We start from the raw sequence: 17960 nt of genomic DNA on the forward strand, positions 1-17960 counted from the left end.
CCTAAATTTATTGAGTTTTCACTGCACTTCAAGTAACTTTTGGAGAACCCAATATTTACCAAATGATTTTAAATTTAAGCCGTACTATACGAATACTTTATGAAATAATATATTTATGTTTATATCTTATTCAGAATTCTGGCAATTTTAGTCTTACCTTTTGGTAAAAACGGACTAATGAACTCTTTCGTTCAGTAAAATCGGTAATGGAAAGATGAATTTTATTTTCTCGGACCTGTAGCTTTAATATTGTAGGTAATGATAATATTAATTTTATGAACATAAAAATAAAAAATTCAACATCCCTACGTCATTTAAAAGTGCTTGCTATTTCTATTAACGATAAGGTAGTGTTAGTGAGGCCAATTAATGAATAACATAAACTTTAAAATACCTAAAAGAATCCCAAACGCCTTTGACCGTAAACGGTCAGATTGTATTCATTATAATAATTTGCCCAAAATGTGAGCATCACAATCACGTTAATTGCCACGAGGGTAACAAACAATGAAATTTCGTATTGTTGTGTGACCCGCCGCGTTCAAAGGCTTAAGAGGGTATTACAATAACCTTTTTATCCTTAAGTACCCTCAAAAGTACAGTCACAAACAAAATTTTCCTTGCTCAATTCTATGAGACTAACTTTTTCGTAGCAATCGTAGCCTGAGCAGGAAATCTGATTCATGCCACTTCTGATTGATAAAACACCAACCAACATGAATAAGTTTTCATTTAGATTTCCGTTTTGTACAGAATATTTGGAATGAAACACATCGTAAATTTTTCACCACCATAAAAACCCTTTTCTCCAGAATGCATTACGAAATGTGTATTAATCTTGAAAATTTAAGGAAAATCCACACAAAAATGCTGCTCTTATAAAATGTAAGCTCCATTTTGTATTATAATCGCTCATTTCACTTATAACATTATAAATAAATGTATCAAAATGTTCAACAAGGCAGCGGTCAGCCCAGTCAGAGGGCACTCGCTTCGGTAAAATCCATACAATGAGAAATAATTTCGGCGCCCGAAATCAGGTCGGGAAATTCATTTAAATTGCGAATAAACGCTCATCATTCCTTCTCCCTTGTTTCAGAGGACTGACGACCGTGCACGTAACTACAGCCGTAACGCCGACATGACGGTAAGTCTCAACATCATATCTCACAGAACCCCCTCAAAAATCTCCGATATTCAGCGGAATCTTCAATCCGCACTACTACTTAGCCCTTGACAGATTCCTTTTTGTTTTACGAGCCACCCCGGCTCTACATTGTCTGCAGCCCTACGCATAAAACTAGGACGCCAATATCGCACCATCTGCCTTCCGATCATCCCCAAAAATCACTCAAAGAGCAAATTACAGAATCTCTTTGCAACGTTATACGCCAAGGAGGGACAGTTTTCATAAAACCCCGGCGCCAAATTCCCGGAATAAAATTCCGAGTTTACGACGCAAAAGGAATGTATCGGAACGCGCCGGAATCGTAGCGCCCGACTAATTATTCGACTCGAGAGAAAAAGTTTACGTTTTATTTTTGTGTTTGTACAAATTTGTCAATTACTTTTGAGGAGGGTCTCCTTCGCTTTGAAGAAAGGAATACACAAATTACACTTTTTTGTTTCTTTGTATCAAACGAAAGTTGGAGATGTTAGAGCGATTATTGTCTATGGGCATTACGGATCGTAATTTTTTAAAGTCCGCCGCTGACCCACCTCAGACCGCAAATAATAGGAGCTAAAACAAAGGGGATAAAAGAAAGTCCCGAATAATATTTACGCGGGCGCCCTCTGCCGGCGGAAACAGAATGTTGGGTTTAAATTTGGGGGTTTTTCCCGGTTTTTCGGGCAAACTTCGGGGACTTTTCCTTCCTGACTTTGTGGCTGGAGTTTCGGACCTCGATTTTAAGTTCGCGCCGCGGCTTCCTGCCGTCTTTGTCTCGGCGTTATAATAAGCCAGGAAAGATTATTATGAGTGGGACGGTGGCTTGATTTAGATGGGAACCGGTATCGTTCCCGGAATCTGTCGCAGTTTTGATTCTGCGAATTACTTGAACCAGTTAGATCAAAGCGACGGCCACTTAAACTGATTGAAATAGAACATTATTCCGCGAAAATTGAATCACCTTTTTAATCTATTTGTCGTATGTAATGTATCTGTATAAAACAAGTAGGTTTTGATGTTGCTAAGTAATTAAAAGCATTGCCACGCCGACATTCGAGAAAACATTTTTGATTGTCTGTCTCACATGTTTCAGTGGATAAAATCGTCTCTATTTTTATATTTTCTCTGTCTGTATTTTAAAATGAAACTTAGAAATGTATCCTAACACTACACTTACAAAATAACAATGTTGTACCCTACAAGCCGGCTTTATTTATTATCTACCCGCGGCCGTCTCATATTTTGCTAAAAGCGGGCGCAGATGCGTCGCTAAGAGCGCAGGGACCGAATGGGGCAAACAGACACTTAGAGGAGCCTTTTAAACTGCCTTTGGAAGAGTTGTTTTAAGATTAGACGGTATAAATAAATATATATACGTACTCAAAAAACAATTAATAACTAAGTAACTCCATCATATAGATTGCCAATTAAAATGAAAAATATCCGTCATTTTGTCATAAACCATGATAAAGGATTATGCGGACTTTCAAAATTTACCTACTCGGGAATCGAACTTGGGCTCTACTGCGTTTGAAGTAATTCTACTACGCAATCAGTCACAATTTTCAGTCACGCTTCTTCGATTTAGAATTAATCCAGAAAACTAAAACGCATCGGACTCCATGAACAAATCTGCCCACGATAGTTGAAAAGGCACATCTAACATTTTTTCCCGACATGAGTTAAAAAACTCTAGGACAGCTAAACATTACCCATATTTAAATTGTTTGATTTTTTTTATCCCCGTTTTCATTTGGTCTTAGGTGCGCTCTTTTAACTTTTAGCAGAAATGACGGGAGTATTCCCATATTCAGATTTTCCTAAGCATTATCCTAAGTCAGATTTTTAAAAAATAGTCCTTTACTTCAATGAATAACCGTCAATTTCGGTTCTAAAACATTTAACCGAGACATTTCATGTCAGCCCTCGTAAAACGGTTTAACAGATAACTTGAATATTGCCGTAAATTACTCAAGCAAATCGCCCACACAAACGCCGACGCTTATCTAACTTGACCTGGCTGATAATGTTTTAGTTTTTACAAAATAAATTAAAGCCTTTTCTGTCTAAAAACATGTTGACGTGATCAGGTCAGGTCACGTGACCTCGGGCTATTACGAGTATACTCTGACGTAGATTTGGTTATGTTAAAAAAAACTTAATTTGTTACGTCAAATGTTCTATCTGAAATATTTTTATGGGGCTCTTTTGTGATAGTTTGTTTATTTTTAATGGTGATTTGCTTACTTTACACATTAAGTTTGTAATAAATTAATATTTTATCAAACTAGGTATTTTAGAAATAAAAATAAAGGCGTTAGCCTGATTTTAGTCAGCAAAAATATTATTTAACTTTTAAATTGGTATTATTTTTTACAGATAATTATTTTTTCAAATAGAAATGTAGGCAAAGCTCAAACAGTCATCATATCAGTTTAGGAACATAAAACAGATCTTTCACAATTTAAAAAGAGCAATACATACTTGATGTACGTACTTACAAAAATGAATCCTCATTGATTAAGTCGTAAAGAATATTACACAAGAAACGTCTTTTCTCACAATAACAATGTTGTTTGTTATTGCATGAAACCATTCCCTTCAGCAAGCGGACGGATGCAAACACTTTCAACTGTCACAACAGCCAACTCTATTCACAATCGATGCAAGAATCGCGAAAAAACATCGATTTTGAACCCTTCGCTACTCCCCCACTGATTGTCCCCTCAATCGTAACTAACGTCAATCGCGTTCGAATGAGCCCTAACTTAGGGTCCTAAGACACCGCGTGCACTCCAGGGAACGCATCTGTCGTGTATAACCCCCTTTAGAGTCAAGGACGATTTATAGGTTACGACTGTCAAAGCAATTGCTGGCTGACGAGACAAAAGTGCGTGACTTTTAAAAGTAAAACTACAAATGGAGCCCTTGAGAGATGTTGAAAGGAACGTTTATTATTCCAATCGGTACATTAGAGGATTTAATTAGTCTTGTCTATTTATAACGCTGAAATTAAATACGTATAATTATTCTAAGAAACGAACAAAAATAATTTACTTATATTCGTTCATCGAGAATATTACGGATTATGTACCTATCAGTATACTAAACTTGTGAAAGAGAATTTTGCTTGTATTTTCTCGTATGATGGTATTAGTTTCAGTGTCGCCACCTGTAGCTGCAGGTCGGGTGATCTCATGCAACTAGGGGCGTACAGAGCATACAAATTTGACGAAGAGTTCCTGATAAATAATTGTTATTTATTTTCAATTTATACCATATTATGATAAGGTGTCATCAATCTAAAAACAAAAATTCACTGCCAACTGCTAGCACTACTAATGCCCGCTTCAATGTCACATTGACATTTTGACCGCCACAAAGCGCTTCAGTCGAGAAAAAAGATCCTTAATTCAATTCAGAACTTCAAGACAATCGTGAGGTGTAATTAACCTTCGCCTGACCAGATAGATCTGCGCTCGCGTGTCACGGCGCCGATTTTTCCCGCCATTCGTCCGATAAACACGCGACGGATCCGTTCCGTTTTGTCTATGGTTTTGTTTTACTCCATTATCATGCAGACGCGACCCATATAGGAGTTTGATCGTCGTTTATATTCCTCGAGCGCGCCATATTTTAACAAATTGTTTCCTCATGAACATTTTTGTTAGGGAATACATGAATAAGTTTAAGAATGTATGTCGAATTGTCATAATCGAACAAAAATATACACTTACTTGTATAATAACACTACGAGTAGACTCACTGATCCAAGTGTAAAAACAATATACTTACAGAACTGCACTTTCTGAAGTTTTATTAATCCATTGAAGAAATTAATCATTTTGTGAAACGTTGATCTGACTCTACTTGATTTTATTTTTATTTTTCAACAATAGCCAAGTTTTTAGAAAAACAAACACAGGTAGGTAGTTTAATCCTTTTGCCTTTGTCGGAGCCAGTAAAACGCTAGTATGAAGCGAAAAAAATTTAATTTGAATATATTATACAGGGTGTTAGGTAAATGGGTATATGAGCCGACACTAGCCCATGTTAACATGGTCATATAAATGGTATGGTGAAGTCAGAAATTTGATATCATCATTTTAATTTTTTTAATTTTCATACAAATTTTTTTTTATAAAATCCGATTTGTATGAAAATTAAAATAATTAAAATGAAGATATTAATTTTCTGACTTCTCCATACCATTTATATGACCATGGTAACATGGGCTAGTGTCGGCTCATATACCCATTTACCTAACACCCTGTATACCTGAAAAAGGTCAGAGTAGAATTTGACGGACTAAACATAACTTTTGATCGCAGGATTTGTTTTCTCATTGTTTAGAGGCATTCTTTTCAATACATAGCGTTTTGACATAATTTTCTCCACAATAAATTTTATAGTTGATTTTTTCCTATAAAACAGGTGTTGTAAAGAAAAGGATTCTCATACTTCAAAGCGTACTATTGTGTGACGTAGCAAACAATTATTTATTTATATTTACTCTTACGCAGGGTCAGCCCTTACCCTCGTCTCCTGCACCCCAGGCCTACTGCACCCGTTCGACAAATCGCCCTTATTTGGACTTTCTATAGGTTATACTGTAAGCCAGTGGTTTTCAAACATTTAATAGCCCTTTAGTAGGAGGATTACAATTCGTGCCTCTACATTCTACTAACCTATTTCTCGTGGATCACTTATTTTTATTTTCTCAATGCATAGATTGAAATTAGAATTTCGACAAGTACTAAGGTTTGTCCGCACGCATCACTAGTTTCAACTCAACTGACAGAACCAGTGCGTGATTCCGTATATGAATTGGAATCTTGGTGGCTTAAAAAATCGTATACAGTGCGTGTAAAAGTGTTTTTCTCGCCCTTTTGTCGTCGATATTAAGTTGCTTAAACTTTTTTAAGTAACTAGAACCCCCTTAATTTGGCCACCCAGACGTTTAAAGATTGAAAATCGCTGTTCTACAGTCTATAGGCTCAGTCTTCGAGTTTGCAGCAGCCCCCGCATGGGGGCGCTTTTATGTTGCTTTGTTTCGAGTTTTACAGCATTCTGATCGAGACGGCTGCAAGACAACCCGTTTAAATCTTAATCCTAAGCAGTAAGGTTTAAAATCCCACTAACCTGCTCCGGTTTATTGTGAAGATTTAAAGAACAGTAAACAATACGAAGTTCGGAATTATTTCGCTCAAATAAGGATCAATTAAAGATGTTTATCTCGGAACTTTTATTTGGTTTACTGTCGGTGAAAGTTTTGTTTTTCTATAAATGTAGGTTATTTAATTTTTTTTACATTATGTTCTTGTAGGTACTCTGTATCCCTTAATGTTTAAAGTTTGAAGGTTTTTTCTGGTTTGGATCTCATATCTGTAAGGCTACACGACTGTTCTTAAAATATGTACTCCACAGATTGACAACTAATTGAAGTAATTAATATCTATAGAATATGTTAAATAGAGTTTAAACTTAAAAACATTGTGGCCCTACCACAAAAGTTAAATGCGCGTTGTCACTTGTTTTAAATTGACATTAATTCCATACTAAGGAAATGTTAATTTAAAAGCGAGTTTAACCTTTTCTAATATAGGGGCTAGAGTTTTAACTTTAAATATCGTATCTTCAACCGCAAACTAGCTCATTACGTGCACCATACAAATTAGACGGTCGGTTCACACGAGAGGTCTTCGTTCGCGTTGTTATTGTATCTGCACGTGCACGTGGCGAGCGCACACGCTGCGTGTAAACACGCTGTCTGCACGCGACGGTAACTATCGATAGGGATGTGAGTTAACGATTCTTTTTAATCAAATATGCATTTTTAATAGAGTCGAGCGGTTTATTATTTATAATAAAGCTACCAAAATAGAGACTATAGAGAGAGAGAGAGAGAGAGAGAGATCTCAGTAATCTCAAAGTTAGAAATAAAATCTGCAGAAATATTAAAAACCTCAATTCAATTTTAATCAATCTACCTATAATACCACAAAACTTACCGAATTTAGAATTATAAGGAATCACTTTTATTGCGCTATTTCTAATCTAGGCGGCTATGTTTACAATGTTACTTTTATCAGAATCTTTCGAGTCTGTAGTTTGCATCCTTAACTTACAGCCCTGTATTGACGAAATGTAAAATACAGAATGCAACATCATCTGGAATGTATCAAAGCCAAAGAGATTTAACTTTGAATCGCGTCAAAAAAATCAAACTGGCTGAAAACATCGACGTTAAGCCATAAAAGTGCGAGTGCGTTCGAAAACGAATTTAAAATTTGAAAACAGTTCACTTTACACGAAACGATTTTATCATGTTTTTTATCGGAGGCATCGGTGATTGCCTCTGCATATTTAATAATGTAAACCGATTAAGTATTCGCGTCATAGAGCCAATAAATATTGGAATAGCCGTGTCTTGGAGTATTGATGTTATTGTTTGTTCGTTGAGCCGTCGGTAAATAAGGAGTGCTACTAAATCAATAAAGACTCATTGCCTCACTCTGAAACTTCTATAAATACTTCTTATTTCGCAAATAAAGTGTATTTTCATATAATTTTCATTAAGTATTATTGACAGATAAGTAGGAATACTAGGAATCTTACCCCCTTATTAATAAAAGTTACACCCTGGTTTAACTCTGGCTTAAATTGTCATTTAGTATGGAAATGTCATTTAGATCCAGAGTTCATTATTATTAATAGAATTACATTGTTATTAATTACACCCCTAGGTGTAACTTTCTATTAATAATGGGGTCAGAGTTTGTAAGGACTCATTTATAATTTAGGTGTACTTACTCCGAATCCAAAGGAGATTTTTATTGTAATCTAATTATTGTTCGGTATGCGTTAAACCTTTGTGTGTCATGTGTTACAAAACTTAGTGTTACGAATTGTCAAAGTAACGTAACGGTACAAATGTTACGCGACAAGATGACACGCTCATTATAATTCCATTCGGTGCAGCGTTGCGTCGTGCATTTGGTTACAGAGGGCCACTTAGCGAAGATCTGTGTAATCAAAAGGCAATTAGAGAAACTAATAACTAATGCTAGAAGGATTAAGCATAGTAGGTATTACTTACAGATGATTAGGTATAATATTATTTTTGCCCAAATAAAATTTACATTCAAGATCGCGTTAATTAGGGCGTTTAATCTTGTCTAGCTTGCTTTGTTTCAAAAGTATGTCTATTAGTGAAATTGTTAACGTTTAAATTTAACAAAATAATCCGGCATTTATTTTATAAGACCATAATTTAACGAGTAAATATTTTAGGTACTTTGGAAAATAATGCATCAACGGAACAATAAAATCCAAATTTCTATAATTTTTCCTATCTTATAATTTTATATGAGCATTTTGCTATAAATCTCATTCTTAGTAAATACTAGCTCGCTAGCTCCATTCAAAACACTTCTTAACTCCTGTTAGAATCATAAACAGTTTGATTGCAAACCAGGTCATCTCTAGCATCACGACCTACGATTTGCCATCTCTGTGAAAGATAACAAATTGGAACGCGTGATCAACTAGTCTGAATTGGCATTAACTTCTTTTATTTCATCGATTCAAAATCCATTCACTCACTATTTGTTTACTTCAAAAGAGTATTTCTAGCGCTGCGCCAGCACGATTGCCCTCGTTAAGTATTTGATTGCAATTGATCGAGTTTTTTCTTCTAGATCATTATTGGCTGGTTTTGTGCATTACAATGAAATTCTTAGTCAATAGCAAATTACAGCTATGTCTATAGAATGCAGCTATAAAAATGATCTTCCTTGTGAATCTTTTTCGTACAAAATGTTTACCAACGATGATGAATCTCGTCAGGTGTAAAGTGACCTAATATTGTTTCCCCAAACTTTGAATTTCGAACGAGCAACTTTCAAATGTTTACCTTGCGAAAATTTCTAAAATATGGCAAGGGCATAACGCCGTGTGCAGTTTCTCATGAGCTGTCAATTCCTCCATGACGGAACCCTTCGTTACGGCGCGGGCCATAATTTAGGGTTCCCAGCTGGCGCGCGCGTAATGTTGATTGTATTGCGACTGCTCGCTCCTAATCGAACGGTTGCCCTTTTTATATGGATTACGCGTGTGCCAGAATAGGCACTCCGAATACTTCGATAAAGTAATAGAAAGGGAATTTCGTATCGGCACATAGCTTTTTTCATGTCAATAGGCGAAGTGACCTTATTGACATTAGCTTGATGGGAAGGCATAAACAAACAAAGCGAATGCCAAATACATAGACCTCGTAAATTAATATAGTGTAGAGTTTATGATGACCAGTAGGTAATTTTCAAGACCACTTTAACAATTTTTATAAGCAATTCTTCCAAAATTATTATTTTTGACTTACTGTTAAAAAGCAAAACATAATCCCTTATCTCGTAAAAATAAAGCACTTCAAAGTGGCTCCTATTAAAACATTAATTAAGGCCCCATCAAACTTCCGCACGCGGTGACGTCACCTGGCCTTTTTATTTCGTCCAAGCAATCGAGCAACAATTAGCGAGAGCCGCGACGTTCATTACATTAATCCAGCGAATAAATTGCGGCGGGGTATAAATTAAGTCGCGCCTTAAACCGACCACTTAGCACCGGAATTAACCGACACTTAATTGAAACTAGACGAGCATTAAAAAAACACCGCCCTGTACCACCTGATAAGCCGTAAGCCTCTCTAAACAACGGATTAAACTTTAGTTCAACTCGGCTGAAATATTCAACGTTTTTGACGCTGATTACAAGTTTCGCGTAATCTCTGGATTGTTTAGAGAAATCTTTTCGCTTGTTGCAGACTTCTGCTCCCTGAGGGGAGTTGATGGAATTATTTTTAATTCTGTAGTCAAACATTTAAAGTCTCACAGCAAAGCCTTAAGCCCTGCGTTTATGGTAGATAAGGGAGATTTATGTTGAACGAAATTGACGGGACGTTTCTATTTTGTGCTGTCGCCGTTATCTCCGGTGCATCCCTGTAGTGGGGTGAATGTTATTTTATGAAAATATGTCGGGCTTGGCATGCGATTTAGGATTTGCTTTTGTATCTTTTACTAGCTTTTGCTCTATATTTTTAATAGGAAGAAGCGTATCTAATTATTTATTTCTGGTTCATCAGAAAAGTCCATCAAGATCAGCGATAACATTGGAAATTATCTTCAAAATACATCCAGTTTTGCAAGATAACAGTCATCCATTCCCAAGTTATGTTTTTTAAAGCTTTCATCATACTTTTTGCAAGCCAATTCAATTACCTAAATAAATTCTCATACATTGTTATTATCACAAAATCTATTAAATAACGCAGCACATGGCTATTGTGTTTTTGTGTCAAATGGCGCGTACAATAACATCAATTTCACACCAACTAATACCGGCATTAGAGCGGCATTATTAGAAAAAGTGAAGATTTTTTTCGCACTTTTCCAACAAATCTGGCCCACGTGGCGTCCGATTGCCGAGCCGCGCGTAGGGTTGGACGTATCGACCTTTACTTAGGTATCGATACTCTCGTGGTACTCAGCATGATATCGATATGATGATGAAATGTAACGCGAAAGTTTAAAATCTTATATGATATCGATACACAAAAGGTACTAAAATATCGATACGGCAGTGTAATTAAAGCTTCAACGGCACATAATCCTTCGCTAGATTTGTTCATGGAAAAATATTTTAAAAAATGATTTTTAGGATATGTCTGATGAACACGGCACGAATTTCGCCGTATAAGCTAGTATTTTCATAAACCGACACTCGATACCAATGATTTTTATGAGCTTGGGTGAATTAGTCGGACTGTGGTATCGAGTATCGCTAAGTATCGATACCTATCAAACCCTAGTTCGCGATAATGGCATCAAATCAGCCCTCGGGACCTTCCTAAGCCAACAAGGGATCAATACCCGGCGGAGTCACAGCCATTGTGCCTAACCGTTCCTGCGATGCGGATTGACAGACGTGTGAATAAATCATAATGGTATCGATTTATTGGGAAAGGGATCTTGTAAAATACTTGTAAAGAATACCGAATATCTAAGTAAGAAATAAAAATAATGTGAGTGAAGCGAATGAGGATCATCTTTCTATTTGCATGTTTCATACTACATGAATACTCGTAGAGGCTCTTTATTTTTAGTATCTAATACCACACAAATCTCGCAATGTCAACACAAAAAGTTAGAACAGGCACAATAACATAATAAGTAGGTACTCCATCATCATCATCATCATCATCATGTAAACCTATTTCAGTTCACTGCTGGACATAAGCCTCTCCCATAGACCGCCACGAGCACTCTCCTGCTTTTGCTTCCAGCCCCTGCCAGCTACTTACTTTCTAAATCTCCTAGTCATCGAACAGGGTATGTGACTCTACATATTATTATGCCGAGACGTGGTCTTTAGTAAAGAACCTGTTTAGTCCTGTTTTCGTTCTTTCGTTCGTTCGTTTCAGCCGAAAGACGTCCACTGCTGGACAAAGGCCTCCCCCAAGGATTTCCACAAAGACCGGTCCTGCGCCGCTCGCATCCAGGCGCCTCCCGCGACCTTCACCAGATCGTCGCTCCACCTAGTTGGAGGCCTGCCCACGCTACGTCTTCCGGCTCGTGGTCGCCACTTAAGAACTTTCCTGCCCCAGAGGCCGTCAGCTCAACGAGCTATCTGCCACTTGATTTTTGTCCTATTTTGCGACAAATATATTATTATTATTATTCTCAACAAAACAAAATATTCACCCTAATGTAAGAAATGTAAGTGCAGTAATAATTTCCCCGCGGTAAAGTCACCACATTTAATTTATTTGCGCTAAGCTTAAGCATTTTCCATTGATGTGTACCGACAGCTGGGCAAATCATATAGGCCATTATTGGCAATGCATTTGGCCGTGGGAAAGTTACGTCTCTTTTGCACATGTAGATATTATGCCTACAGCACTTCAAGCTATACATTTTTATTGAAAAATAGCTCGTATTGCCACTAGTTAAGTGCCACAGTGGGTACCATGATTGCCGCTCATACATTTGACTTACTTAAAGGAAAAAGACGTGCCTTTTGTTTGATATTACTTTGGATTAGCATTTCTTTTCATGAATGTGTTTGGAAATCTGATTGCTAAACAACACAAGAACAAAAATAACTGTACGTATTTACTGCGATAAAATAATGATGTCGCTTTTTATAGATTGTTAACAAACTAATCATTTTTAATTAATTAACACCCATCAGCTCATACTTCTTTCTCAACAGAAAATATGATAAAACTGTCAGGACCGTATAAATTTCGAACTATTATCCAAAATTATTTCAATAACACGCTATCAAAATATTTCCCATGACAAATTACTTAACCACTTGGCCACCTATTAAGCTCACAACTAAAAATTGGACAGATTACTCTGACCCCCGAGATGGCCAATAATGGTATAATCACCAGTTATGTGGAATTCGGTCCAATTTGACAGTGCGGGCCCTATTTTGAGCGGTATTCATAATTTAATAATTAAAATACCAGCGGTCAATGCAAGCTACACAAGAGCGTGTGGTGTAAACGGCGAGTATGTATTTGAAGCGAGGCTATTGGAACTCTTTTGTAAAGTTATAGATCAATCTATCCTAATTAATTTATCTTGAACATATTATACTTGTACTGTACTATTTGTATATTTTGAACGACAACTGAAAACTTAAACAAACTTGAGGATTGTCGTGTGGTAGAGTTCTTTTTTTGCACAAACTGCGTTATCATTGACTTTCTTTTGTTTTATTTGCAGCCATTCATCGCTAAATATTTCGTTAATTTTTAAATTATAATATCGTGTTCAAGAGATCCGCTGTAGTGACCGAATTCTTTCACCGTTTTTTTTTTTTTTTAATTTATAAGAGGCAAAGACATAGGTTATTTGTTGGGTTTCTTTAACATGTTTGTTTTTTTTCTGAATAGCTAGTCGAGATATGCAAAGGCATCAATTTATTAATTCAATAAAACTATTTTAGATCATCGCTTCTACTGTCCGTCAGGCATCCGAGGGCCGACTGGCGCCTCCATATTTATTACGCGATTATTACCGCAAACGGTTCCCTCCGAGCGTGTTATTGTAGTTCCGATCCCTCGCCCCTCAAACAATAGCCCTCCCCGTAAGTGGAACGGAATTGTGTTTAAGTTGGGCCAAATTGGACGATGTATCGATTTTAAAATCGATGCTTTTTTGTTACGGTGATTCCGGCACGAAAATTGGGTGGCGAATTAAGCGATTGTGCCGTTAAATGGTTAATAGATATTTTGGAAGTGTTAAGAAAAATTGTGTTGTTAATGAAATTTTCAAAGAAGCATTTTTTACGATTTTGCAACAGTGAGATTGATGACACATCACTTAATTAAGTTTTTAAGGATCGTAAGCATTAACTTTATGCTATTACTTGTAACTCAGACGTCAAGTTTATCAGCCAATGATTTATTAGTTCTCCAGGATTTATTTAGTTTTCAAAGCCAGCTCCTAAAGTTTTACAATTAGCTAGAATACGGATCTCTTCAGACTGCACGAATGGAATACTGATGCCTCATCTCACTCTAGAATCTAGATCACGTAGGGTAGACGAAACTTCGGTCTAAATAGATTGATTATTCTGAAATCACGCATAATAATAATACGTTATTATGTTCAGTAATGAGAGAAAAGACAAATGAGACAGCTGTCGTCGCGCCCTCTTTTACAAACAATTGACAAACAAAATGATTCTCGTAACAAAGAGTTTTTAATCTACAACAAAGATTTTTCCACGCTCATAATAATCACAGATGGCAAAGGAATCGCGCAGAAAAGAGCGCGTTTAATTTTCCGCAATATGGCAAATCAAATATTCCCAGCCGTGCTGTACAAACCGAACTGAAATTCAAATTTCGAACCGAGTGTTCATCTCTCTCGGTATTCGAACGCCTCGAGACACACTCGCCTGAATCGATGCGGCGTTCCAGAACGGTATCAAAAACGGCGAGTGCCAAGGGCGGGGTGCGTTCAAAAGTTACATCAAAAGTCCATTTCGGGGCAGCGCGACGATACGTCTTGGCATCGAGGCCCCAACTATCGAGTTTCGGAACGTCTCCACCTTTTGAAATTCAACGATATTTTAATGGCCACTATCGGTTTGGCTCGACGATTGATTTTCTTTTTTTCCGTTAAGAGTTCCGCTCCTGAGCTTTGACAGAGCTCGATATTGCTTCGCTCCGGCTTTTTATTTACGCTCTGAATGGTAAATAGAGTTTTAATGTTTACTTCCAATGAGTTTTTAATTTTTTTTTCTCTCACTCGTTCCTATAAATACGAGTAGTCGTTTGAATAGCGAGTTGTTTGCACAGTTACCCGTAGCTGTGATTATTTTTTATGCAAGAAGGAACTAGGGCACATTTTTCTGTGCCATAAAAAACAATGGATTGAGCTGTCTATGAGCTAAATATCAGTTCATTGCTGGGAACAAGCCTCCCGCTTTCAAAACAACAATCAAACAGATCTAATATTAGTAAATATTACACGAACGTAGTTCAAACGTAGCGCAGACTGATGTTGCCTTCACGGATCATATCTCTATGACAATATGTCAACACTGCATCTGCGGAGGCAATTTTCATAAGTAATTCACCAGTGTAATGGCATACAGATATACATAAATGTTTATTCAGTAATGTAATGCACTATTTTGATATGTTATTCCATTTGCACGACCAGCGTACGTTGGTCTGTGTTATCTATTAACACGAGTAGTTTTAGAGATCAGTGGAGGTTGGATACGCCATTCTATCACAAGCCGGCTGTCAGCGACAGCCAATACCTGCGCATATTTTGTTAATTGAATTTGAAAATAGGACAAGTGTTTTAGTGACAACAACTTGTGCTCTATTGCCGAGTGAGAGGATGCTCGGTCAAATAAAAATTGAAAACCGGTTTTGATATTCACTTTTCAAATTTGAATTCGGAATTCCTTTTTTACTTTTGAACTGAAATTTCATTTTTTATGATAAGGATAGACATCATCACATTACATAATATGGCCAGTGTTTGTTTAGTTTCTACAAAATATCTATATTAAGAGACAATGACAAATAAATTGTTAATTAATCCGCCTTTACACACTGTTGATTTCACATTAAACTCTGGATATGGTCTTAATAACCAAATAACGTTAACGTTATTTACCCGTAACGGTATACGGTATCGTTAACGTGGAGTTAATCTGTACGGTCTTTGTTTGTCGGCGTATTTGCGGAGTATAACGCGTTGTCGACAAATATTGGCCGAGCGATTGAGACGTAAGCTTATAGTTCCCACAGTTAATAAAGAATTGGTTATGACAGCCTCGCTAAAGTGCCTAATGGTTCCGTATGTAAAGAATTAAATAAATGTATAAGAATTGGAAAATAGAAATAATAATAAGTACGTAAGTAGGCTGTATTTCAAAAATTACTGTTATCTATTTAAAAAGTAATTAGGTACTACTTGCGGTAAAGTTTGAAATCTGACTACCATGAAATAACTAAGAACATGCTTCATTAGTTAAATATTACCGCCATGACTTGTAGTAATGGTAAAGTTCACATTTCTGATGCAGTCAACCATACACGAAGGAAATGCATTATTAATTGCATGCTGTGAGATGCGGTGCATTAGAGAGTGACGAGTGTCGGATTTACACCCAAAGTAGATGGAGATACAAACGTGAAGCTAATATGAACATTATGGATTTGGTATTAATGTCTTTTTTTATTTAAGCCACCGTAATGTTTGACATCCGACCAACACTTTAACTTTTGTTTAACTTGATTCATCTCTTTCTTTTCGGAATCAAGCAACGTCTGAACCATACTAGGAACAATTACATAACTGAATTTTCAATATTTTGTGTTTCATTGGAGAATCGAACCCAATTCGTTATTAATTTTACGATAATATTCGAAACACAGCTCGATGGTCAACGAACAACTATAAAATTCCAATGACTGACGATATGATGCCTGTTTTACGATGACGTAAACCGAAAGTCGAAACACCCGTAAAATACGAGTACTTTATACATTACTGAAGGATTTTGTTACCAACACGAAGGATATATCATAATTTAGACTATTTACTTTTATTTTATTTTATACTATATTCAGCAGTGGACGTCCTATGGCTGAGAATGGCTGAGATGATGATGATGATGATGACTTTTATTTTTAATACTATAAATAAAATTATTTATCATTTTGTTATGGAACCCTAAATTTAAACGCATCCTGAGAACTCGCCATGTTGACAATCGTACTCGTCGCCCACTTATGTTTGCGTAAATTTTACTGAGAGTTTATATTTGTTTGTTTGTTTTAAATGAAAATTAAACAAATAACGTAATTTATAGACTACTAACGTGGGGAGGGTAAATATCTTATTTACCGTTATAAAAGTTTTGTTGTAAAATCCCGTGGAGTGATAATTTTATACTAATTTCTGTCCGTGGTTTCGCCCACGTAATTTCAGTATGCCACACTAAAAGTGAAAATAATTATAATAAGTGGCCCTGTGTCCTGCCAATTCCAATCTACGTGTAACATATCGAAATGCTATCATCGAAATGAAAAAATAACTCTAAATCAGCCAGAAATGGCCAAGGTTTCTGTTATTTTATGTGTAGATAGAAGCATTCAATTAAGTTTCTCCAAGAAAAAGAGCTTAAACTGAAATTTCCCACAACACAAAATAAACTCCAAACATTTCCCAACAGCATTACTAACCGACTTCTCACTTCAAATCTCGAAATAAAAACTTCGTCCGTGTTAACAATTTTATTTGCAACAGTACAAATGTGATTTATATTACTTTGGAATTAGGCTATTGCTCGAGAAGCGTTGGAATCGACAAACGACCGTTTGAACGCTTTATCAAGAACAGCTGCCATTCGCACGAACTTAGAACGAAGTAGAACAAAAAACGTTAGCGCTGGTCAATTCGAAATAGGAACGTACGGAGTAAAGATGCGGGCAAGTCATTTATCGATATTCTTAACTTTTCAAAATGGATAGAAATGGGTCAGACTAATTAAATTGATTTGTTGGAAACCAAATTAATTGATTATACTGTAGTTCAATCTTTTAGAAAAGAAAATCATTCGCATTGTTGACGCAAGTCATAAAAGTAGCTCTTGCCTCAATATTACAAACAAGTGCTATCGATAAGTGTATATCATTAATTTAATTTTTGAAATTAGAATGCCCTGTTTGAACTTTCTTTTTTAATTTTCTAATGGCATTGCTTTGCATTCGTTCTTGCCAGTGTCAAATAAGTTTTTATACTTGATCAGTGGTCATATTAATCCATGGACTGTACCTGTGACTTATCGAGTCACCAAAAAGAGTATCGATATTAAAAACAAGTGCTATCGATAAACTCCATGGCGTGGTACTTAACTTGAAATTGGAACGGTCTGTGTTGGCCTCCCGCTAACGAATGGGAGAGACTGCGCCGGTTCATTATTTTCCAAAATTGCCCCACAAGGGTGTGCTGTTTTTCATTTTGGGCCGCACCTTCGCCATAACGGCTGATGTATGAACAAAGTTCGCGAATGCGTTTGTGATTTAGGCCAGAGTTCACCAACTGTTAATAAACAGTTTTTATGGAATTTTTCAGTTCGGTTCTTTCTTTCTTGTGACTTGAAAACTGTTTGATTTGGGTTTAATTCCCAGTTTGGGATTTTAGGATTAAAGTTTCCGTAGATTTTGGAAGTTGTGTTGTCACCACAAGTG

The 17960-nt window shown here is 36.4% G+C and overlaps 1 protein-coding gene across 3 annotated transcripts in view; it reads left to right on the forward strand.

The window, feature by feature from the left end:
• Positions 1–17960, forward strand: part of LOC135087583 (insulin-like growth factor-binding protein complex acid labile subunit) — a 344347-nt gene that overhangs the window by 182859 nt on the left and 143528 nt on the right. For all 3 annotated transcript variants that reach the window (XM_063982314.1, XM_063982312.1, XM_063982313.1), the window contains one exon: positions 1100–1147. In XM_063982314.1, the coding sequence (XP_063838384.1) occupies positions 1100–1147 (48 nt within the window). The remainder of the gene's footprint in view (positions 1–1099; positions 1148–17960) is intronic.

This window comes from Ostrinia nubilalis, chromosome 3 (assembly GCF_963855985.1).
Source record: "Ostrinia nubilalis chromosome 3, ilOstNubi1.1, whole genome shotgun sequence".
Taxonomy (NCBI): Eukaryota; Metazoa; Arthropoda; class Insecta; order Lepidoptera; family Crambidae; genus Ostrinia; species Ostrinia nubilalis.